This window comes from Carassius carassius, chromosome 2, assembly GCF_963082965.1.
Source record: "Carassius carassius chromosome 2, fCarCar2.1, whole genome shotgun sequence".
Lineage (NCBI taxonomy): Eukaryota > Metazoa > Chordata > Actinopteri > Cypriniformes > Cyprinidae > Carassius > Carassius carassius.
The window spans coordinates 43,243,552-43,268,555 of NC_081756.1; the positions used below are offsets into that span (position 1 = coordinate 43,243,552).

Sequence of the window (25,004 nt, forward strand, 5' to 3'; positions counted from 1 at the left end):
GGAGAAAGAAGCCATATACAGCATTATGGAAAAGACAAATTATTCCACTGACTACAATTTTAGGGGTCTAAATTTGACTGTGGTTGTGATGAACTTAACAGATATTCTTGTTCCAGTCACCGCTCCAAAAGTAAGTCTCTTCTTCCAAATATCCAAAATATTACATCGATTTCTTTTAAGATGGCACTATGAAACACCTTTCAGTTTAAATTTTTTACACTGCTTAAAAAGGTCATAATATATATATTAGAATTAATAGTGTTGTCTAAATTACGTAATTTCTTTTCATTTTAAGGTGTCTAATACAGCTCCAACAAAACAGATATTAAACCCAGTGGAGGCTTACCGTTTTTATTATTTCAAGCTGCAGTTTCACGTAAAGTATTTCATTTGTTCTGACTGTTTTATAAAATTATTGAAACTGTTACCTTAACCCCTTCACTCTATATTATATAAACTGCCTGTTGTCTGTGGTTGTGTATTTACAGCTGAGAATGCTTGTATTATGTACAAATTCATATGAATTAATACAGCAAATGTTTAATTAATAAATTTTCATTTTAAGGTGTCTAATCAATCTCAATCAGTACAAACATTGATCCCAGTGGAGGCTTTCCAAAATGTCTCTGAGGCCGTGCAGAAAGTTGGAATAGTTATTTACCATTCCATTCAGCAGTTTAATGTAAAGTTTTTCATTTCTTGTTCTGACTGTTTTATAAAACTATTGAAACTGTTAACTTAACCCCTTCACTCAGTTTATTATATAAACTGCCTGTTGTCTGGTTGTGGATTTAAAGACAAAAAATTATTCTATCATGTCCAAAGTCATACGGGTTGAAGTTATTGGACGTGACATTGTGAATTTGACCAATCCACTTATAATACATTTTCCAGTCAATAACTACACAAACCACTCAACTGTAAGCTTGCCTTTTCAGATGTTCTTAAAATATTCAAATAATTGTAATCATTTGTTAATTCTGCTTTTGTGTTGATATTCTTAGAAAAGCTACAAATATTCCTGTCAATACTATGATGAACACGGTGGGTGGGAACTAAAGGAATTCAGTATTTCAGTCAAAAATGAAAACTCATAATTTCAACTCAAATTGTGAAACTCGTGTATTAAATAAATTCATTGCACACAGACTGAAGTAGTTTAAGTATATAGTTATTTTATTTGTGATGATTTTGGTTCACATTTAACAAAAACCCACCAATTCACTATCTCAACAATTTAGAATACTTCATAAGACCAAAAAATGAATTTTGTGAATTGTTACACAAGTTTCACAATTTGAGGTGAATTACTGAAATAAATGAACTTTTCCACAACATTCTAATTTATTGAGATGCACCTGTACTCTTTATTTTATTTGTATTCATTTTTATTTATTTTTTTTGTACTAAAATGTATTAATAATATGGAATATGAAGGAAGTAACACCTGGAAGAGGGATGGCTGTAACACCACTCAGATCAGTGTTGATGTTGTGGAGTGCTCCTGTGACCATATGACCGCTTTTGCTGTGCTTCTAGTGAGTACTGAGCCATTCATTCAGGCCATTACTAGGTAGCAAAAACCGTTCTGTGCCGATATTGTTTTAATATAATTCCCTCCTTCACTACAACATTTTCTGTAACACTCCTACACTCTGAATAGGTTGAGGTGAACAACATTGATGCACATCATTGGGAAATCTTGTCGTATATCAGCTATCTACATAGTCTGCAGTCTATCTGCGGTCTTTTCTGCCTGTACTGTCTTGTTGTTTATTTTCAGCTGGTGCTGTTACTTCTGTTTTCATATAAATGGTTATATAATCTGCACTTTGATTCAGATTAATCTTTACACTTATCCAAAAATTGCATGTTTAAATTTAAGGCAGTCACAATGGATGACATAAAAAAAAACATTCAATTCAATTCAATTCAATTCAAGTTTATTTGTATAGCGCTTTTTACAATACAAATCATTACAAAGCAACTTTACAGAAAATTATCTTTCTACAATATTTAGTAGTAGCTATTAGTTTGTGCACGTTTGACAGGATTTTAGAAAAAATAAAAATAATAATAATAATACAAGACGTAGTCAGCTAGATGATGAACTATCAATATTATTAATTAATAGTAATTATAGGATGCAGTCACACATGTAGCAATAATTGTTAGTTCTGTTTGTTGATTCAAGGTTAGCATCATCTGGGGTCCTCTGAGGGTCAGCATCATCTCTTCTCAGGTGTTCTGGATCCAGACTGGAGCTTGTGTAAATCCTAGTTACCACGGGATGTAAATCCCGTGGCAAAACATAGAAACAAAATAGAGACATCATTAGCATAGCTGCTGATCCAACAAAGTAAAATTAGTTTAACCCAAGCTAAAGAATAAAAATGCAGATGCAACTACACTCACAATTTAAGAGATACATTATTCGAATGCTTGGCGAAAGAGATGCGTTTTTAATCTAGATTTAAACAGAGAGAGTGTGTCTGAACCCCGAACATTATCAGGAAGGCTATTCCAGAGTTTGGGAGCCAAATGTGAAAAAGCTCTACCTCCTTTAGTGGACTTTGCTATCCTAGGAACTACCAAAAGTCCAGCGTTTTGTGACCTTAGGGTGCGTGATGGGTTGTAGCGTGGTAGAAGGCTAGTTAGGTACGCAGGAGCTAAACCATTTAGGGCCTTATAGGTAAGTAATGATAATTTGTAACAGATACGGAACTTAATAGGTAGCCAGTGCAGAGACTGTAAAATTGGGGTAATATGATCATATTTTCTTGACCTGGTAAGGACTCTAGCTGCTGCATTTTGGACTACCTGTAGCTTGTTTATTGACGAAGCAGGACAACCACCTAGAAGTCCATTACAATAGTCCAGTCTAGAGGTCATGAAAGCATGAACTAGCTTTTCTGCATCAGAAACAGATAACATGTTTCGTAGCTTGGCAATGTTTCTAAGATGGAAGAATGCGGTTTTTGTAACATTGGAAATATGATTTTCAAAAGACAAATTGCTGTCTAATATAACACCCAGACTTCTGACTGTAGAGGAAGTAACAGTACATCCGTCTAGTTGCAGATTGTAATCTACAAGATTCTGTGTGGTGTTTTTTGGTCCAATAATTAATATCTCTGTCTTATCCGAATTTAATTGGAGAAAATTATTTGTCATCCAATCTTTTACATTTTTAACACACTCTGTTAGCTTAGATAATTGGGAAGTTTCATCTGGTCTCGTTGAAATATATAGCTGAGTATCATCAGCATAACAGTGGAAGCTAATTCCGTATTTTCTAATAATATTACCAAGGGGCAACATGTATATTGAAAATAGAAGGGGACCTAGGACGGATCCTTGTGGCACTCCATATTTTACTGATGATAAATGAGATGACACCCCATTTAAGTAAACAAAATGGTAGCGATCGGACAGGTAGGATCTAAACCATCTTAGAGCCTGCCCTTGAATACCTGTATAGTTTTGTAATCGATCTATGAGTATGTCATGATCTATGGTGTCGAACGCAGCACTAAGATCAAGTAAGACTAGAAATGAGATGCAGCCTTGATCTGACGCAAGAAGCAGGTCATTTGTAATTTTAACAAGTGCAGTTTCTGTGCTATGGTGGGGCCTAAAACCTGACTGAAATTCTTCATACAGATCATTTTTATGCAGGAAGGTGCTCAATTGAGCAGACACAACTTTTTCTAAAATTTTAGACATAAATGGAAGATTTGAAATAGGCCTATAATTTGCCAGTACACTAGGATCTAGTTTTGGTTTCTTAATAAGAGGCTTGATAACCGCCAGCTTGAATGGTTTTGGGACGTGACCTAAAGATAACGACGAGTTAATGATATTGAGAAGCGGTTCTTCGGCTACAGGTAACAGCTCTTTTAGTAATTTAGTGGGTACAGGATCTAATAAACATGTTGTTGGTTTAGATACAGTGATAAGTTTATTTAGCTCTTCCTGTCCTATATTTGTAAAGCACTGCAGTTTATTTTTGGGTGCGATGGATGAAACTGAAATGTTAGAAGCTGTAGAATCTACATTCGCTATTGTATTTCTAATGTTATCTATTTTATCAGTGAAGAAATTCATAAAGTCATTACTATTTAACGTTGGTGGAATATTTGAATCAGGTGGCGTCTGGTAATTTGTTAATTTAGCCACTGTGCTAAATAAAAACCTTGGATTGTTTTGGTTATTTTCAATGAGTTTGTGGATATGCTCTGCCCTAGCAGTTTTTAGAGCCTGTCTATAGCTGGACATACTGTTTTTCCATGCAATTTTAAAAACTTCCAAGTTAGTTTTTCTCCATTTGCGTTCAAGACTACGAGTTACTTTCTTGAGAGAGTGAGTATTACTGTTATACCATGGCACAGTACGTTTTTCTCTAACCTTTTTCAATTTGATGGGGGCAACAGCTTCTAATGTATTAGAGAAAATAGTGCCCATGTTGTCAGTAATTTCGTCTAATTCATGTGTATTTTTGGGTACAAATAGCAGTTGAGATAGATCAGGCAGGTTATTTGCGAATCTGTCTTTGGTGGCTGGAACAATAGTTCTGCCCAGACGGTAACGCTGAGACATATAGTTAATATCAGTTATACGCAGCATGCACGATACAAGGAAATGGTCTGTAATATCATCACATTGGGGTACAATATCTATAGCAGTAAGATCGATTGCATGCGATATAATTAGATCTAGTGTATGATTAAAATGATGAGTGGGCCCGGTGACATTTTGCTTGACTCCAAAGGAGTTTATTAGGTCAGTAAACGCAAGTCCTAATGTATCATTTGCATTATCAACGTGAATATTAAAATCTCCCATGATTAGCGCCTTATCAACTGTAACTAGAAGGTCTGAGAGGAAATCTGCAAATTCTTTTAGGAATTCTGTATACGGCCCTGGTGGTCTATACACAGTAGCCAGAGCAAGAGATACATTAGATTTCTTTTGCATGTCTGACAGTGTAACATTTAGCAGAAGTATTTCAAAAGAGTTAAACCTGTATCCTGTTTTCTGGGTAACATTGAGAATATCACTATATATTGTTGCAACACCTCCTCCACGACCAGTCTGACGGGGCTCATGCTTATAACAGTAGTTTGGTGGAGTAGACTCATTTAGACCAAAATAATCATTTGGTTTTAGCCAGGTTTCAGTCAAGCAGAGTACATCAAAACTATTTTCTGTGATCATTTCATTTACAATAACTGCTTTGGGTGTGAGTGATCTAATATTTATTAGCCCAAACTTTAAAAATTGTTTTTGTTCATTTACTTTACATTTTTCTGGTTTAATTACGATAAGATTTTTTCTAGATCCTACATTATATTTTGACCTCACTATTCGGGGAACAGACACAGTCTTAATAGTTTTTACAGCACAAGTACTTTTATCATTTAAGCGGGTGGAACAAAACTCATCATAATAGTTATTAGAGAATTGTCTTACTAGTCACATGGAGCGAAGTGTCCTGGAGATGTTGTCAGAGAGCAGCTCCGCTCCGACTCTGCTGGGGTGCAAGCCATCAGCGCGAAACAGCCTAGGACGCTCCCAGAAAAGATTCCAGTTATTAACAAATAGCAGTTTCTGTTCTTTACACCATGACAACAACCATTCATTTAAAGCAACAAGTCTACTGAACCTTTCGTGTCCTCGTCGATACGTGGGCAGTGGTCCTGACACGACGATCGTCGCCGCGGGCGTCGTGCTGCGAACCGTCTCGATCAGGCTGCTGAAGTCCCTCTTCAACGTCTCCGTCTGCCGCAGCGTGGTGTCGTTAACCCCGGCGTGAAGCACGACCGCTCTGGGGCTCTCGTCGACCTTCAGGATCGCGGGTATCTGCAGAAACATCGAGAACACGAGCACCAGGCAAACAATGAGTGTGCACTTTACCTTCGGCTTACGTAGCACTTACGTGTCGGACGGTGGAGTCTCCGATGATCACAGCGTCGCGTCCTGTCTCGCGGAGGGGAGCGAAGCGGTTCCGGATGGAGATGTCGAAGGCAGGAGGGGGAGAAGTCGTCGCCCGGGACCCGGCTCGCGTCCTCCGCTGTGGATGCACCCAGGGTCCGTGGTTACCCGGCGTCGCAGTGAAGGACATCTGGGAAGATCGCGTCCTGGGTGCACCGGGCCTGTGCAGAGAAACACACGGAGTAGACGTGGTGGGACTGTTAACAGATCGCTGTATACTTACCCCGGACTTGTGAGCGTCAGCCCGGGATGATTCCAGCGCGGTTCTCCGCTCTCTCAGCTGGGCCTGCCTCACCTCCAGGTCGCGAATCTGCTTTCCCACGGCCTCGAGCTCGAGCTGCACAGAGTGGAGACATTCATCCGCCATTAAAGCAAGTAACAGTGAGTACAGCAGTGGTAATGTGTGTGAATAGAGTATTAGCAATGTTAGCGCAGTTAGCTGCAACCACGCCGCTGATGCTAACGGGCTAAAAGCTAATAGCGGACCCGGGAGATCAAAATAAAACTAGTGATAGCGAGGCGCTCTGATTGTTTTTGTTGTAGAATACAATAGAGGATATATTCACACGTTATATAAACGGAAACGATGATGTATACAATTGATTTTTGAGTTAAAAATAGTCAATGAAAAGAATATAGTGACGGAGCTCAAACGCAGTACAGCCGCCCCTGTACATTAAAACTGATATACAGTTGGTGTGTTTTCCCAGTAACGCGAGGGCAGAAGTGTCCAACAGCATCCACGTGTCTCTGAGCGCTGCTCTGTTTCTCCTCAACCTGAGCTTCATGTTCAGCGAGTGGGCCGCCACAGTGACAGTGAATGAAGTGTGTGTGTTTATTGCTGTGATGATACACTACAGCCTGCTGTGTTCTTTCACCTGGATGGCTATTGAAGCCTTGCACCTCTACCTTCTTCTCATCAGAGTGTTCAACATTCACATCAGACACTACATGGTCAAGTTGTCCCTGATCGGATGGGGTGAGCATCAAATTTACAGTAACATTACAAAAAGTGAAGGTGATATGTGGCTGCTGGTAAGAGACTCAAACCTGCAACCTTTTGGTTATGAGTCTGACTCTCTAACCATTAGGCCACGACTTCCCTTGATACTGAATTACTGAACAACTTGTACAGTAATTCAATGGAGTCAGTGTTTGTAAAATATTTAGATGTTCAAGTGCAAAGTGCAAACCCTATTGTTATTGCAAGGATGTGTATTATTTTTATTCCACCATAAAACTGGAAGGGGGGGGGGGGGATCCTTGGATCAAGAATCTGTTTGAGGCCTATTTCACTTCCATCATGAACCCCGAGCCGCAAAATATGAACTTGCAATTTCTGAGAAAAAAAACATCAAAATTTTAATTCATCAAAATTCTAAGAAAAGTCAGAATTGTGACATATAAACTCGCAGTTTTGTTTACAGTGTGCTTTTAATCATTTTGTATTTCTGTTATGCATACTGTGACAGTTTCGTTAACAGAAAAAAAAACTGAATTACAAGATGTAAAAAGTCAGAATTGAAAATTGTAAAATCACAATTACAAGTTTATAACTTGCAACTATGAAATATAAAGTCATTATCTTGAGAAAATATATATATATATATTTTTTTGTAAATTAAATTTTGTATAGTTTTGTTCAATGGCAAAAAATAATCTTTCAAAGAAAACTGCTATAAAATCAAACACAATCTAAACTGGTGATCCAAATTTGAGGTTGATATCACAGATAATTAACTTTCAGTAAGATTTTGTTTGGGCGTAGTATCAAAGTTTTCCACTTGATGACGTCTACAAAGTCCAAACTCCAATAGTGATCCATAAGGACACCAATGCGTATTAAATCGATGAGAACCATGTATTTCCATACTATTCACAGTATTTATGAAACTGAATTCAGTAATAGTATGGCCAGTATTGCAGTATTTTATTTTTATTTCAGTTTTTTTATGTGTTACCAAAAAGAAAAGAAACAAACACACAAACCTAAAGAACATGAAAGCAAACGGACATTCCTTAGTTTGTGTTAAAGATATGATCCGTCATAAATGAATATGCTGCCGATATTTATTTATTTATTTATTTATTTATTTTTTACACTTTTTAGACACAAAACTAGATTGAAAATCATCTTTAAACTCTTGGCATGCAAACTAACTTTTTTTTTTACATGTATATCTCTATTTCATAATAAAGGTCCAAACTTGCTTTATGACTCTTGATACATACTTCCTATATCATGTCTTTTGAATCTCATGAAAAAAAAAAGGTTTAACAATGACAGATCTGCTCATACTGCAGTCTCTTCCTCTTAACAGGAGTCCCTGCTGAAAGCAACAAATCCAGTGTGAGTCCTCATATTATAACAATACCTTTTCATTGTTACCTTGCTTTTAGCTCTACTTTACCTTTTAGCATTTTTTATTATATGTTCTACAGTTGCTGGATCACAGAGCCTCTCATCCTGTATGGCGTGAACCTTTCCTACTTCACCATCATGTTTGTGTTCAACACAGTCGTTCTAATCACAGTGTCCAGGCAGATCTTTAAGCTAAAGAAATTGGACAACAAGAATAAGAAAATACCAGTGAAGGATACCAGCACAGTTCTTGGCCTCATGTGATTGCTGGGTACATCATGGGGTTTGGTTTTTCTTGGCTATGGATATGCCAGCTACCCAATACTCTACATATTCTGCATTTCAAATACAATTCAAGGTAAGTTTATTCTTGGACACAGAATCATAGGAAGAAAGTATGTCTGAATACATACTGTTTTATAATATGATAATACAGTTACTTTGCCGATTAACTTTATTGTTGAAGGGTTTTCTATCTTTCTGCGGATGTGTCAGACAGCAAGGCCAGAAAGAAGCTCATTCCAAGTCTTTATCCACTGTGGATACCTTACAATAGGAATAACCTAGGCATAACATTTTATCAACCAAAATGACCAAAGCTCATTAATGACATGAGTTTAAACTGTTTTTGGCTACAGATTAATATATATATATATATATATATATACACTGATAACCATGAAGAGAAAATCACATGATGAACCGAAGCCCATCACAAGCAGCTTATAAATAATAATATTTATAGAAGGTGCACAGTGTCATTCACACAAACACTAAACACCATCATGGTAACAAACATGAAACTAAAATTAAATCAATAATCATTCATTAAACAACATCAGATGTAACACAGAACCCTAATACTGCACAAGTACGCTCCAGTCTACATGCTCGCTCTATGGCTTTTAAATCTGGGGACTCTGAAGCCTGCAAAAAATCAAGATATGATGTTGGCAAAAGCATTAAATCTGCCAAAGCATCCTACAGTCAACTTACTATACTCCTCATGACAGACAGTAAATGGACAGTAAATACAAAGAAACTAGTAAGTAAGGCCAATCAAAGAATGTACTTCCTAAGGAGGCTAAGAAAATATGGCATGTCATCACAGATTCTCCATAACTTCTACAGAAGCACTGTGGAGAGAGTGTTAACTTGCTGCATTGCTGTGTGGTTTGGCAAAAGCACAACACAGGATAGAAAGGCTTTACAGAGTGTGATAAATCTGGCCTAGAGAATCACAGGAACTCATCTCCCCTCACTACAGGACATACACAAAAAAGGGATCTGCAAATAGGCTTGCAACATCATCAAGGACACACATGAAGTCTGGCAAGCGGTACCAGAGCACTGTGGCCAGAACATCCAGACTCCAGTTTATACCCCCAGGTCATTAGACTGATAAATAGTCAAAACCCACTGCCACTTCCACCTGTATCATTAGGATAAACTCAGCCTGTTTAATGGCACTCTGCACTTTACCTGCTGGACCTTCATACACTCATAACGCATACACCCTTTACACTGACACTTTATGCACGTCCTGATATTGCTGAGTTGGAAGTTTTCCTAGGTCAACATATTTTGTTGACCCTGGAACAACATTTTACTCAAAAAATGTAGTCTTGACCATATCCCTACACCTAAACCTAACCTTAACCAAGTGATCTTTAAAATCAGAGGAAATGATAGATGAATGACACTGATGTACAAGCACCAAACAGTGATTGTAAGCGTAAACTTCACAAAATCTATAAACTTGTTCTTCAAATCTGATTGGTTAACCACAATGTTGTTCCAGGGTCAACAAAGATGTTGTCCCAGGAACATGTCTCACTTGGTAAAATCAGGTTCTGCGACACTTTATCACCAATTGACAATTTACAATTTGTCACTTTATTGCTACTTGCACTGCACATTTATTCTGTGAATAATTTTTTGTTGACAGTTTTTTTTAATTAGCATACAGTTCTCTTTCCTTTTCTTTCTCTTTCATCACTTTCTAAGCTATTATTTATATGTTTACTTTACTGTATTTTCTATATTTTTTACATACTTTGTATTGCCTGTGTAAGTTATATTTGTTCCCATTATACCCTGTCATTCTATTATGACTCATGTCATTTAGAGGAGTATGCAAAGAAAGAATCTTAATATACAAAACTTAAAAAACTAAGAAGAAACATGGTTATTCCAACCAAAAATCATCAAATTGAAATGCAACACAGGGAATTCTGGGAATGTCAGTTTACGGTTATTCACTGTAAATTACGCAGTCTTTTTCCACTTACAAAAATGGTATTCTTCCTTATAATTACAATGTAATTTCCAATACATTTTTTCACCGTATATAGTAGGGGAATTTACCGTAAAACATTTAACAGATTTTTACTGTAGCATTTTTACAGTCTTTTACCGTTAAATTCACAGTTATTTTTTACAGTGTGCTCTTATGATAAAAAGAGGGTGTATCAGGTGTTCCATTTCAAGGGGAAAGCCATTTGTATTGGTTTCTGAAACTAGAGTGCTCATTCAATCCCAAAACGCACCACAATAACAAGTGTACCACTGATATACACTCAATGGCTAGAGAATACCTGTAATGCACTGGGAAAGCCCCAAAATATTTCAAGCAAAATAAAACATCCAAATATTTTGCATATTATATAGTACATACTACATATTTGAATAAAACGTCACTGTCTGAATTCACTACTCATTTTTATTTACTCATCGGACTAATGTTGGAATTAGGGTATGGGGAGATTTTGGATACTTTGCCATTATTTCCTTTTGTTCCAAATCTGTGTGACTGACTTTCTTCTGCAGAACTCAAATGATAATATTTTTGGAACAATTATCAGACAACTGTTTTGTCTATACAATATAAAAATGAGTGGAGTTCAAAAATAACATTTCAGTCTTGAACTTTAGAGACTTTCACTACATTTATGTGCAATGCTAAGTATTTTCTTCATGCTATTTATAGTAAATAAGAAGACAGGTAATGTGTAACCTACCTATTTTCTATACTGTACATTTATTTAAATTGCATGTTTCGTTGAGTGTTTAATTTAAAATTATTCGTTTTTATTTAAATTTAGCAATAAAGCCTAGTTTAAAAAGCTGAGTTGATGTGTGGGTCTGTTGAATCCAGTAGCAACACAAAAATATTGCCATTCCACATTTAACTAGTGTTCCTGTAGCTCAAACAGTACAACATGGCACTTGCAATGACACTTGCAATGGCATCAACATGGGTTTGATTGCAGCGAATGTGTAAACTGATCCAATGTATACCATTAATGCAATTTAAGTTGCTTTTTACAATATAACTAGAATGTAAAATGCATTCATAAAATATTCAGACCACTTCAACACCACAACACATTTTGTTTGTTTGTTTCTGTCTATACTCCATACCTCATTATAGGGAAAGGAGTGTAGAATTATGTTGATTGGTGAGGAAAATAAAGAATTTTAGAATGAATCTGCAAAGGGGGAAAAAAATCAAGGGGTCCGATTGCATTCTTGGCACAAGCTGTGGCACAACACAGTGTTCTGTGGTAAATTTTTAATTTAATTACATTATTTTATAACTGTAGGTACACAAGAAACATGTCTACCACATTTAAGCAGGTTTTGGTAACACTACAACTGGTGAGAACCTCGAGATCATCCGTCCTCAAACTGTTGGACATGTCTGCTGCGTGTGACACTGCATTCGACAGATATGTTAGTATGCAAATGTACAACTTTTAGTTCAGAATATTTGCATATAAGGAAAACGAGAGATATTTAAATGTCAAAACACTAACATGCAAACAGAGATGATGTTATTCAGTTTCTTCATCAAACTGTACTATGTTTGAACTTAAATTTTGTGACACATTTTGTTATATATCCCAACTAATGCAAAAAAAAATTAATAAGTGGAGCTTATAAATAAGTGGACTCGTCCACGCCCCCAAAAAATGGCTTGTTCTAACGCCCCCACATATCTACGTCAGTATGTGGGAAGATTTGCATAACGCCGCCCAGATGTTTACGCAAAGAAAGAAGGCGTACCTTTTATTCTCCTTGTAGTATTGTTGTTGCCGCCACCGCCAACTCAAATTGTCATGGTTCTGCCTTCATGTCCTGGTTTTTTCTCTAGTCTTGTGGCAGGATCATGACAGGCCCATGTTTTGTGTACAAGCACATGGCCTTGTCTTTGGGCCATGTGCTCGTGTTGTCTCGTTCCCTTGCCCCGCCCCCCTTGTTACCCTAGTTTTGTCTTCATTGATTTACCTGTTCCACCTGTTGTGTTCATTAGTAGCCTCCCTTTATAACCTTGTGTGTTTCTCTGTCCCTTTGTCGGTTCATTGTTTAATATTGTCAAACGTTGTTTAAAATTGTCAACTGTTGCTACCTGTTGTTTAATATTGTCAAGTCTTGTCTAAGTAGTTGTTTGATCCTGTTTTAGTCATAGTCTAGTTTGTGCAGTGTTTGTCTAGTTTAGTCATCCTTCGTCTGTCTAGCCCTTGTTTTGCCCCCTCGTGGGTTTTGTTTTCTGTTTTTGTCTCCAATAAATCCTTGTGAGAGCATTCTGTCTGCTTTTGGGTTCATCCATCTCCACCCGCATAACACAAATGGCATAAACACATTTCATTACACCAAATACACAAAATAATGTTCTTTTTAGCAGCATCATATGACCCCTTTAAACAGATCTCTTTAGATGATGTCGAGATTTCAGGATTACCTCTTGGCTCTGCAAATAGAAAGTGTCACCTTACCAGCAGCAAGAATATTATAGAATAAAGATAACATCAAGCCATAAATACACAACAAAACAGTGAATATGTTCACATAAACAAAACTTTTCCTTAAAGGAACAGTTCACAAAGAGAAGAAAAGAAAAGAAAAGAAAAGAAAAGAAAAGAAAAGAAAAGAAAAGAAAAGAAAAGAAAAGAAAAAGCCATGGCTGATAGTTAATAGGTTGAAAATGTGCATATTTTTCAGACCTACCTTTTTGTTTTACAAGACTTTGATCTCTCATAACTGGGCTCTTTTATTACATCACGATTGGCATGTGTGTGTTTTTTGGAGCATCATCATTTCGAGACCTATAATCACTTACAATACTGTATATTAGACGAACAGAAATTTATTATTTTCAGTTTATTTGAATAAGGAAGTCATACACATCTAGGATGGCATTAGGAGTATTTGCATATTAGGGGTGTTGCGATATACCGTTGGATATACCGGTATGACGATAACCGTGATATTCAAAACAACAATTATCTATATCATGTTAATTTAGTGTGTGGTGATATACCAGTATTAAAATGAACAGTTCTCTTATGATAACAGCACATGTAAACACTCCATCGTCAGTACCTGGTTGAGCTCCCAGGTGGCAGTATTGCACTTTAACGCTGACACCTGACCTGTCACACAAGAAGAACATGGCTTGCCGTTATTTTACTAGTCATAGAAAGGGAAATGTTATGTTATGTTGATATAAATATGTAAAATCTCATATATTTAATAGATACGCCACAGGTGCCTCAACAGGATTTTTTGTCTGAAGAGCAGTCCTGGGACATATTCAGTACGGCAATGCAGTGTAGCATCTCCTTCTGCTTTCTCAGGGAACAAGGTTACAGTTAAGTAACCGGGAACGCTCCCTTTTGAAAGCTTCAGTCGATGCTGCACTGCTCAGCGCATTGGGAACGAGAATACCCACGCCGCTGTGCTTGAAAAATGTCTGGACCCCTAAGGTTGTGCAAGTGTGCTATCAAACCACAAGAAGGCCTCAGACATTAGCTTGTGATGTTGACTCAAGGACATGAGAGCCCGGAGTAGCATGGACATCCAAACTATAAAATCTTATGAATGTGTGCGGAGAGGACCAACCTGCCGCATCACAAACCTGTTGTAAGGGGGCGCCCCTTATTGCCATGAGAAAAAACATTTTAGAGTCAGAAGTCTGATCAGACGCTGATTCTAACGTTTCAAAGGGGGTTTCAACTAGACCCTCTGTCTGGTGGAGGAAGCCCTAGCACTAATAATGGTATTAATAACATCCAGCGAAAGCCCTGTGTTCCTCAGTTGGTACCCTTCAGGGGCCAAACATGAAGATTTCCATGGAGGAAACGCATACAGGCGCATTTTGGGCCATGTGTGCGCCATCGCATCCAGGAGGGGGGGGGGGGGGTTGGGGGAGGTTGGGTGACTCAAAGAGAAGTAGAGGGGACATTGCTCTGTCTGATGGGATGTGAAGAGGTCCACCTCTGCTTCGTAAAAAAAATTTCTATATCTGTTTCACTACCTTCTCCTTGTGCTGGGTGGCCATCCAAGACTGCTCCCCAGCCCATCAGGGAGGCATCTGCTCGAAGACCCACCCTTTTTGGGAACCAGGAAGTATCTGCTGTAATAGCTCGACTCTCTCCTTGGACGAGGAACATGTTCTATGGCCTCTGTGCCCAGAAGAGTCTGTAGCTCTCGAGATAGTACCAGCATCAGCTCCGGTTTCACGGAAGTGGAGACCACGCCGTTGAAACGTGGAGGCTGACGAATAAATTGCATCCTGTATCCTATCCGTACTGTGCTCAATACCCCCGCAGAAATGCTCGCCAGAAGTTCCACGCTGCCAGACTCTCTGAGAGTGGTACTAATTTTAACACTTCCTTTTAAGGGGATGTTAGATGTTCCGTGTCCTGAACAACGGCAGGAAACACATGAACATCTAACATCTTGCTGGAAAACCACCGCCCCCCGAAGCACAAGAGGTGGCGGGATGGAGGGGTTTTGTGAGGGTAATGGGAAGGGGCGAACGCTCCCTTGTGTGCCTAGAGCCACTAGCTCGGTGCCCTGAATCGGCGGACCGGGAGAGGAAGACCATACTAGCTGCTCTAGAGACCCACGTAGAGGTAGTTAGCCTCTTAGCACCGCTAGTTTCCAGGCCGTAACTGAGAGAAGCGCTCGCTGGAGATCGTTGCGCCCTGAAACACCGGCAGGGTTGGCAGAACGGTCTCCTGAGGGCACAGAGGAGAGACGGGCACTGCGTAATATGGTGTCAATGGCACCTCCCCTTGAGACAAATCCATGTCTCGACGAAGCTCAGCGACCGCTTCCTCGTGTGCCCAGAGCCACTAGCTCAGTGCCCTGAAGCGGCGGATCAGCAGGTGACGACTGTACTAGCTGCTCTACAGACCTCCGTAGAGGTAGCAAGCCTCTTAGCACCGCTAGTTTCCAGGTGGTAACTGAGGGAATTGCTAGCCGGAGATCGCTGCGCCCTGAAACACCGACAGGGTTGGCAGAATGATCTCATGTTTTTATCTAATACCTCACTGGAAACCACCTCTCCCCGAATCACACAAAGGGGCGGGGATGGAGGAGTTTTGTGAGAGTAACGGGGCGGGGCAAAAAGCTCTCGAGCGCGCACCATCCCGTGAGGGATTACCCCCACCAGCAAGGCCGTCAGAGTGTCAGGACTTCTTCTTCTTAACAAGGACAGTCCTGATGTCTGGCCTGGGAGGTTGCTGAGCATGGCGAACCTGTCCCCAATCCATACGAGGGGGAGCACGGTTCACCACGCTCTGCTTCTTAACCTCCCTGGATTTTGAAGGACCGGGGCGAGGCTGGGTGGCTGAAGGCCCCTCCCTTTTGAGTGTGGTGCGGAAGGAACTGCCTCATCTGCGGTCATACTTCAATAAGGTTAATTAGTGAACATTAGTTAATTACATTAGTTAACATATATAATAACAATTAATAATTAACAATATTTCCATAGCATTTATTCATTTTAGATCATGTTAATTTCAGCATTTACTTATGCATTATTAAAATCACAATTTGTGTATGTAAACATTAATACACTGTGAACTAACATGGACAATGAATGACTCATGTTTTTATTAACATTAACAGAGATTAATACATTGTGTTATGTATTGTTCATTCATGTTAGTTAATACATTAATGTTAACAAATGACATCTTATTGTAAAGTGTTACCATTAATATTTATCCATCATACTGTTGAACTTGAAAGTATTTTCTCTCTTGTTATTTCATAGGAGCTTTAAAGAAGAAGGAGAAAGCCAGAGTCTTGTGCCCTTCGTTTATCAGTATCCTTATGTTCGTTGGGTAAAAAAGAAAAACTCAATAAACAAAGTAAAAAATAATTTGACTGATATCTTTTTTTCCTCCAAGGTTTCTATAGATATAAAGATATATAAATATTGTGAATTCTTATGGTTACAATAACCCTGAAATATAATATTGTGACAGCCCTATTGCATATCAAGTATCTACAGAAAAGAAAGCCATATTTGGAATGATACAAGGGTAATTACAATGACAATGTGCATGACAGAATTATATATTGTGAAACCAAAAGGCCATAGGCAAATTTATTCAAATGTTGACGTTAACATTTTGCATTTGATGCATTCTAATCAATGATTACCAACATATTTTTTCCTGGAAGGAAAAAAATTCAAATGATTTATTTTGACCATCAAGATGGGATGCCAGAAAGATCACCTCCCATTACAATAATTATACTGACTTTAGAACAGCATTCTTTTATACATCCTCCAGCTGCCCACAGTCTGTGTACTAAATGTCTAATTTTGCATACAAAACTGGAAGTACTTAAAAGTCCTGTCTAAGTGGTTGTTTGTTAACCAGAACAACCAGCAGTTTGCAAGTAACTGCAGGCGGTACAGTTTCACTGCAGGAAGTGTTTTTATGGATTAGGACTGGTATTGTTGCAATGGCTTAATATAAAATGCCTTAATGTTTGATTTATTTCCATACCTTTTGAACATCATAAGATGTTGATTGAAGGACTGGTCAGTAAAAGACCCAAACATCATAATATGGTCACGATAGTCATATACAAAGCGTTGAGAAGGCTTGTCATTGTGCTCTGCTGTCATTGGAGCTCACTGGATATATCCAAAGCCATAAAATTTGAGTATGACTGATGATCAACTGTCAGTTTGAGTTCTGAACCCTCTGTACAGAGCTGTCACCACTTCAACCTGCTAGGAAAAACAGAAAGGTAAGTACGTTCTTTTAGGATCATTTTGGAGTGTTCTTCTAATTTAATTATTTAAAGTTAATATATTGTATTGTATTAAAATAGTTAAAAATTATTAATTTTTGTATATGTTTCTAAATGAACAAAATATTATTCTTAAAAAATTTATTCTTACCTCCATAAATCCTAAGATGTCCCAGAAAGCTGGAGATATTATACTACTTCTACTTCTGATCATGATTTATGGCATGAATGCTGAAGAATTTAACAGGGGTAACTATTAAAACCACTTTTCTTCTTGTAAAAATAAAATGTATATGAAATTGATTCCCATTGCTAGTTTATCTACAATTAATTACTAAATATCAAAGAGGTAATAAAGGTTTTAAATCCCTCTTCCTGAAATAAGAAATGCTTTAAGAAATCTAAATTTCATGTATAAATATGCACTTTGGAATGTTTTTTTTGTTGTTGTTTTTTTTGTTTGTTTTTTTTCTGATAAGGACAATATTTGCATACAATTTCCATGAACATTCTCATAAAGTAAATAGGTTTATATATATTTTTTTAAGAAATACTGGGGAGACCGACGCTGGTCATCTGGCTTCTGACTTCACTGAATAGTTCTTTTAGGTAGCTTTAATTTTTAAACTATTTTTTTTTTTAAATAGAGCCTGCCATTTAACAGTCTATTATAGAATTGTCATCAAAATTAAGAAAGGGGGAATATATATATATATATGTTTTATAAAATTACATTCTGTTACAACCTGTGACCCATTCCCATCCTGACATTTATGAGGGATACTCTTGTCCTTATCAGGGTTATATTCAGTGAATGCATAATTAGGCAAGTCGATATTTTGCTTATATATTTTTTGATCCATTTCCATTTATATCCAATTACGAATCACATTAAACAGTCATTTGGAAGAGATATAATTTTTAACAAAGGTCGAAAGTTAAAAACATCTTATATTTAGACGTTTTATATTTTTATTATATTTAAATAGATAAAAAAAATAATAATAATAAAAAGAGCGTTTACACACTGAAAAGTCCAAAATTATTAAATGCCCATGAGAAGGATGCAATACTATAGACATTGCAAAATTTAAGTCTGGTCATTGGATAAAAGATGCTCATTGGGACAAAAAAAAAAAAAAAACCTGGACCAGAATGAGAGGAAAGGAAATTAACTGCAAAAATACTTTTAAGAATTTATGTGAAGAATTAATTGTTAAAACCAACAATTAAACCATCAGGAACCCTTCAGTGTCAAGAGCCACTATTTCCTTAACCGCAAACTTCCTGGAGTCTATAGAAGTACAAAATGTAAGATTGTCAGAGACTGAAACTGAAACATGACCCACCACTTCATAGAAAATCACATGCTGAGGTGTTGTGAAATACATACACAACCCCCCTTTACAGAAATATAAATCTAATGAGAAATTCCCCATGTGACACCGAGCCCCAGTCTCCCCTACAACAGAACATAAATCTCTTTTAACTAAATAACAGAACTTAAAGCTCTATTAAACACTTACATTTCACTGTGTAATTGTGTATTTTCCTTTTGTCATGTCAAGCACATCTAACATGGAAAAATGGCACAATTGAGATGAGAATCTCATTTGAAAGAAGATACAACGTTACAGTTTGGGACAAAGCGGGACAGTTACTTTGTAATTCAACAAACAATTGGTGTTATATTGAGTGCTCCTATAATGAATTATTGGAAAACAAAAACTTCACACAAACAGAACAATTCACAATGAACCTGACAATAAATTATCAGAACAACACGAGAGTTGACTTCAGTATAAGTAAGTAAGGCTTATTTTCGTCCATTAAATGTAACCAGTTACACAACAGCTTTATAAGAAATGTGCATTGAGTATGATAACTTGGTGGTTCTCAGAACATTAACTCTTCCTTTCATCTCTTACTGTAGATGACACATCAAGCAGCTGTATTCTGGTAGATTGCTTGCCTGATGACATAAAAAATCTCCTGGATATGAAAGCGACAACAATGAAAATGCCACAAGACATGAGAAACATTCTCAATATTAAAAGAATGTGCAACGATGTGGTCTTCAGTGACCCTGTTGTGAATACCTACATTGGGTAAATATAGATCTTAAAATGTACAAGTCTTTTAGTGGACATTCAGTGGTTCCAAACTCCAAACTGTTAGCACTAACAATACATCAGGTGTCTTTGCTTAGGGAATGTGTCTCCAAAAGCAGCGTGTCACCTTTTTTATGTTTGTTTATCTCCCCTTTGTGAAGAGTGGAAAAGAAAGCCATCCAAAACATTATAAATATGAGTATTCTGGAGCAATCCAAGAGCTACTATCAGGAGGATCTTTCCATCACTGTGGTTAAGATGAATCTAAGCAAGACAGATGATTTTTTATCAATCGCCGCTCCAAGTGTAAGACTCTTGCCCCATATTATACATGCCAAAAGTCCAAGCTGACATAATTCTGTAAGCTACTAAACTGCTGTAAGTGATTTCTGCAACACTAGTAGTGCCCTTGGAAAATTCTTCCTTTTCATTTTTGTCCATAGAGACTTTCAAGCATTAAGCAAACTAATCAGCTTTGAAGTTAATCATATCATTACAAAATCTGGTTTTAAATAAAGAAAAAAAAGAAGAAAAAAAAACATTTTAAAACCTCACAAAAATACATTTGTACTTTGCCAATATAGTTGCTGTAATGCTGGGAAGCAGAAGTGACAAGAGAAGGAAATGCGCATCTAGTTGCAGGATGATTTATTAAACAAATCAAGCAAATACCAGGAGACAAACTAGGCAGGATCACAGGCGCCGTCTACACTCATTTAAGAACAACTGAATCACAGAGGTTATACACACTACTGACACGGTTATAAGATAACAAAACACACTTGAGGGAGACTAATCAAGGGAAACTGACAACAAAGAGAGCACAAGAAACACTTCAATATACAAGTTCAGAGAAATCACAGGGAACATGTGACAGCTTTGGAGTTGAAGCCATGACTTCCTTTCCAAGACTTGCCATGTTGTGCAATTGGTTATGAACATTTGAACATTGCCTGATATTACACTGTTCAAGTCTGACACCACAAAGCAGGGTTACCACCTCATAACCCAGGTAAAATACGTTGCTAACCCCATTTCTAAATTACAAGTGTGAAACATTCCCTTACCAGGGGATAAAAGCAGGCTTAGAACAATAGTCACCTGTGGTGTGAAAAGCCCTATAGTAATACAATTACACTGTCTTGCTACATAAGTCTTTGGAAGTATTCTTGCATACTGGCAGCTCTCGTAAATTGCTGGTCTCTTTACAGTTTGCCTGTCTATTTGAACAATGTTTCATATATAAGCATGTAAATGATGGTGACTCTTTATTAATTTTTTAACTTTTAATTGTATTTATTTATTTTGCTTTCAAGGTATTAAATTTGTATCAAGTAGCTGATATACAGATCCCGGCTGAGCCTTTCAAAAATGAGAACCAGACCACAATTGGCGTAGTCACCTACGATTCTGATCAGCATCTTAAGGTTCGAATCACACCCACTTGTAATGTTTCTATTATCCTGTGTCATAGTGTCATAGCGAAAATTTTGATTATTGTCACACAGTTTCTTATGTTTACAGTAAACAAAAAGGCCTATGATCTTTTTTACAGCTTAAAGTGAGAAGTAAAACATTTATCTCCAAAGTCATACGGATTGAAGTCCCTGGACGTGACATTAAAAATTTGAACAATCCACTTAAAATGAGATTCAAATTTAATAACACACCTGTAAGTGTAACTTGGAATACAACTTTAAATATCTGCAAATTGCCTAAAAGCGTCCTGCTAATTCTTTATTTCTGTTTTGTATTCATATCTAAAGGACTACAATGTGTCCTGTCAGTTCTACATTGAAAAGGGTTCTGTTACAGACGGATTATGGAGCACAGCTGGCTGTTCCACCAACAAAACCAGAGTTGATGTTGTGGAGTGCTCCTGTGACCATATGACTCCTTTTGCTGTGCTTCTAGTGAGTACTGAGCCATTCATTCAGGCCATTACTAAACGGGTTTCTGTTTTACTTTACACTACCACATTTCCTTTATCTCTCCCAAACTCTAGGCTTATGTGAAAAACATTGATGCACATCATTGGGAAATCTTGTCGTACATCAGCTATGTAGGCTGCGGTCTGTCTGCGTTCTTTTCTGCCTGTACTGTCTTGTCATTCATTTTCAGCAGGTGCTGTTCCTTCTGTTTTCATATAAACCAGTCTATACTCTGTGCTTTGATTCGCAATATTGCTGATATAAAAATTGTGAAATGTGAGTCATCAAAGCCAAAGATGCTTTTTTTGCATCCATTTATGCCCAGAGTTTTCAGTAAAGATTATGTGTGTTTTCCCAGTAACGCGAGGGCAGAAGTGTCCAACAGCATCCACGTGTCTCTGAGCGCTGCTCTGTTTCTCCTCAACCTGAGCTTCATGTTCAGCGAGTGGGCCGCCACAGTGACAGTGAATGAAGTGTGTGTGTTTATTGCTGTGATGATACACTACAGCCTGCTGTGTTCTTTCACCTGGATGGCTATTGAAGCCTTGCACCTCTACCTTCTTCTCATCAGAGTGTTCAACATTCACATCAGACACTACATGGTCAAGTTGTCCCTGATCGGATGGGGTGAGCATCAAGACTAAATGCATAACAACATAAAAAACCATAGCAGAAAATTTTTTTTAAGGAATAGATCACCCTACAGTAAAAAGGTGCTGAAAATGTATTAATCCTCAGGCCATCCAAGATGTAGATGAGTTTTGTTCTCCAAACAGGTTTGGAGGAATTTAGAATGACATCACTTGATGCTCTGCAGTGAATGGGTACCGTCAGAATGAGAGTCCAAACAGCTGATAAAACATCTCAATAATACACAAGTAATCCACACCACTCCAGTCCATTAACTAACACAGTGTGAAACAAAAAGCTGCGCGTTTCTATAAACAAATTCCATTATTAAGGTGTTTAATGCATAGTTTCGATCCAAAATAATAATAATAATTATGGTCTATAAACCATAATAATGCTTCTTCTGTGAAACAATCTATCCCCTGTTGTCGTCTCCCATCAAAATCAAACAAAAACATTTGTTTAGAACTGTTTTGTCTAATGGTGCTTGATCTGTGCACATTTCTCTCCTGATTCATATGAGAACACATTTTTTTCTGGAGAAAGAAAGGTTATGGATAGAGAGACTTAAAATGAGCAGCTTTTTGCACAAGACGTTTACTGACGGGCTGGATCTGTGTTGATTACTTGTGTTCAGCTAACTTTTTGTTGTGATTCCTGAAATGTATTTCTACTCAAAAATAAACATTTTGTCATGATTTATTCACATTCATGTTGTTCCAAACCTTTCTTTACTTTGCAGAGCACAAAAGAAGATATTTTGAAAAATGTCTCACTTTTAAGTCCATATAATGAAAGTCATACATTCATTCATTCTGTAAACCGCTCAGTTCACAATGTTTCGAAGTATGTATCATATGTACATGCTTTTTTACAATGATGATCAATAAGGGTCCAGTGTTGCTCATTAAAAGGACAAAAACAGTTGAGGCATTCTTCAAAATACATTTGCATGTCATACAGGTTTGGAACAACAACAACAACAACAAAAAAACCCTGTGATCTTGTGCTCTTGACAGGAGTCCCTGCTGTTATTGCTGGAGGCTTGCTGTCAGCTAGTAACATTTATGGGATCCAGGAGACGGCATTATCTGATACGAGTACAACAAATCAATTGTAAGTATTCACACTGTAACTTTGCATTAGATACAGACAAATAGTGTTCAATAATGTAGCACTCTTTTAATCGCAGTCAAATATAGATAAGTTGCAGGCTGCTCACATTGTAAAACCTTTCGTCCAATACAGTTGCTGGATCAAAGAACGTTCCGTCCTGTATGGCGTGAATATTTCCTACTTCTCCATCATATTCATGTTCAACTTAGGAATCCTTGTCACGGTGTCCAGACAGATCTTTAAGCTACGACGTGTGGGCAGACGGCATAACAAGATGCCAATTTGGAAGGATGCTGGCACAGTGCTGGGCCTCATGTGTCTGCAGGGTACAACATGGGGTTTGATCTTCTTCAGCTCTGGATATATCAACTACCCAATACTCTACCTATTCTGCATCTTAAACTCAATGCAAGGTAGGTTTACTCGGCACGAGAGAGAATATGTGGGTTGGTGACTGGGTGGGTTGAGTTTATGATAAAATCCATGACAATATCTCAGAAATGTACAGTACTCCTAATGTTTATGTTGGTTTCCAAAAGTTGAAATTTAAATTTGACTTTGGGTACAATGTATAAACTATTAGCCTCACATCTTAAATAGATGTGAATGTACAGGTTGACAACAACAACAATTTTTCAAAGTAAAATGCATTTGTAGAGATTTCATTAATTATAAATTCATGTTCAATGATAAGTCTACGGAGAGTCCTCTATGATATAGATTCCAGATGTATTTTTATTTTTCCTGCATGTTGGTTCTACCACATGATCTTGTTTGTCAAACCACATGACTTGGATTTGACTTTGCAAATATTAACAAGAAGTTTCGCTAAAATATTACACCAAACTACTTAATATTTTCTTTTCAAGAGTTTCATTTTATAAATAAATATATATATATATATATATATATATATATATATATATATATATATATATATATATATATAGGCTTTTTTCGTTATTATTATTGTATCACCCTGTTGACATAAGACAATTTAATTTTAATATTCGTCATAAAAGAGGTGTGTTCAAGTCATGAACGTCATGGAAGATAGCGTGATGTGATCTTCCTTGGTTTGTTCTGGTCAGATGAACAAGACCAAGCAAAAAAATGATGCAGAAATATTAGTCACATCACAAAGATACGTCATTATGCGAAACTCTATCATATTTTACTGCTACCGAAGTCAACACAAGTCTGATTATGAGGCCACAACTCTATTCTAGGATGTGAAAAACAACAGGATGGGTTCTTTGTTTCTCTGTTAAACCACAAGTAGAAGAACACAGTGACGTAAAGACTAAAGAAAAGGGGAATGGAAACTTTTTGAAAACTAAAAACTGATAGACTGAAACCTCATGTTTGTCTGTTTACAGGGTTTTACATCTTTGTGTGGATGTGTGCTTCAGCGAGGAAAAACAGAGCACAAGCACCTAATTCCAAGTCTAAATCCACTCAGGAGACACTTCCAAATAAGCTCCTCTCGTGCAGTTTTCTTACTAAAACTTTTAAAAACAACACCAACCACAACATGCAACCAAAAAAAAAAAAACATTCAAGAATTCATGTCATCATGGGCTGTTTGGTTAAAATGTTATTACATTGTTTTTGCCAGAGAACTTCCTTTACATCTAATAACAGTACATGAAAAAAAAAAGGTTTCCTCTTTGTGGCTGTACACATGATAAAACCTTAATCTATGATCTAACATATCTAATCTGAAACCTATTTTTGTATTAATTAATAATCATATATTAAAAACTATTTTATTTGTGATTTGTAAATAAAAATGGT

The 25,004-nt window shown here is 37.2% G+C and overlaps 1 protein-coding gene and 2 long non-coding RNA genes across 3 annotated transcripts; all 3 read left to right on the plus strand.

Annotated features, from left to right (window-relative positions):
* LOC132110320 (adhesion G-protein coupled receptor G2-like) lies at positions 1-24,965 on the plus strand. Its single transcript, XM_059516876.1, has 11 exons — positions 1-130; positions 296-376; positions 566-682; positions 798-920; positions 1,005-1,044; positions 1,438-1,538; positions 21,536-21,654; positions 21,820-22,088; positions 23,111-23,207; positions 23,340-23,620; positions 24,587-24,965. Exons 1-11 carry the CDS (start codon positions 26-28, stop codon positions 24,856-24,858), a joined length of 1,605 nt encoding a protein of 534 aa, XP_059372859.1. The 5' UTR covers positions 1-25; the 3' UTR covers positions 24,859-24,965.
* Positions 8,333-8,867, plus strand: LOC132098231 (uncharacterized). Its single transcript, XR_009422850.1, has 3 exons — positions 8,333-8,344; positions 8,437-8,714; positions 8,823-8,867. It is a non-coding gene; the product is annotated as an uncharacterized LOC132098231 (long non-coding RNA).
* LOC132110331 (uncharacterized) lies at positions 18,988-20,795 on the plus strand. The gene is made up of 3 exons (XR_009424637.1): positions 18,988-19,224; positions 19,353-19,527; positions 19,692-20,795. It is a non-coding gene; the product is annotated as an uncharacterized LOC132110331 (long non-coding RNA).
* Positions 24,966-25,004: the final 39 nt, after the last annotated feature.

Bases quoted from the DNA above. Each gene is read 5' to 3' on its own strand.
- LOC132110320 (XM_059516876.1), top strand. From the start codon at position 26: ATGGAAAAGACAAATTATTCCACTGACTACAATTTTAGGGGTCTAAAT. The intron at 131-295 runs GTAAGTCTCTTC...TTTCATTTTAAG, and splicing joins TTCCAGTCACCGCTCCAAAA to GTGTCTAATACAGCTCCAAC. The intron at 1,045-1,437 runs GTGGGTGGGAAC...TGGAATATGAAG, and splicing joins TCAATACTATGATGAACACG to GAAGTAACACCTGGAAGAGG.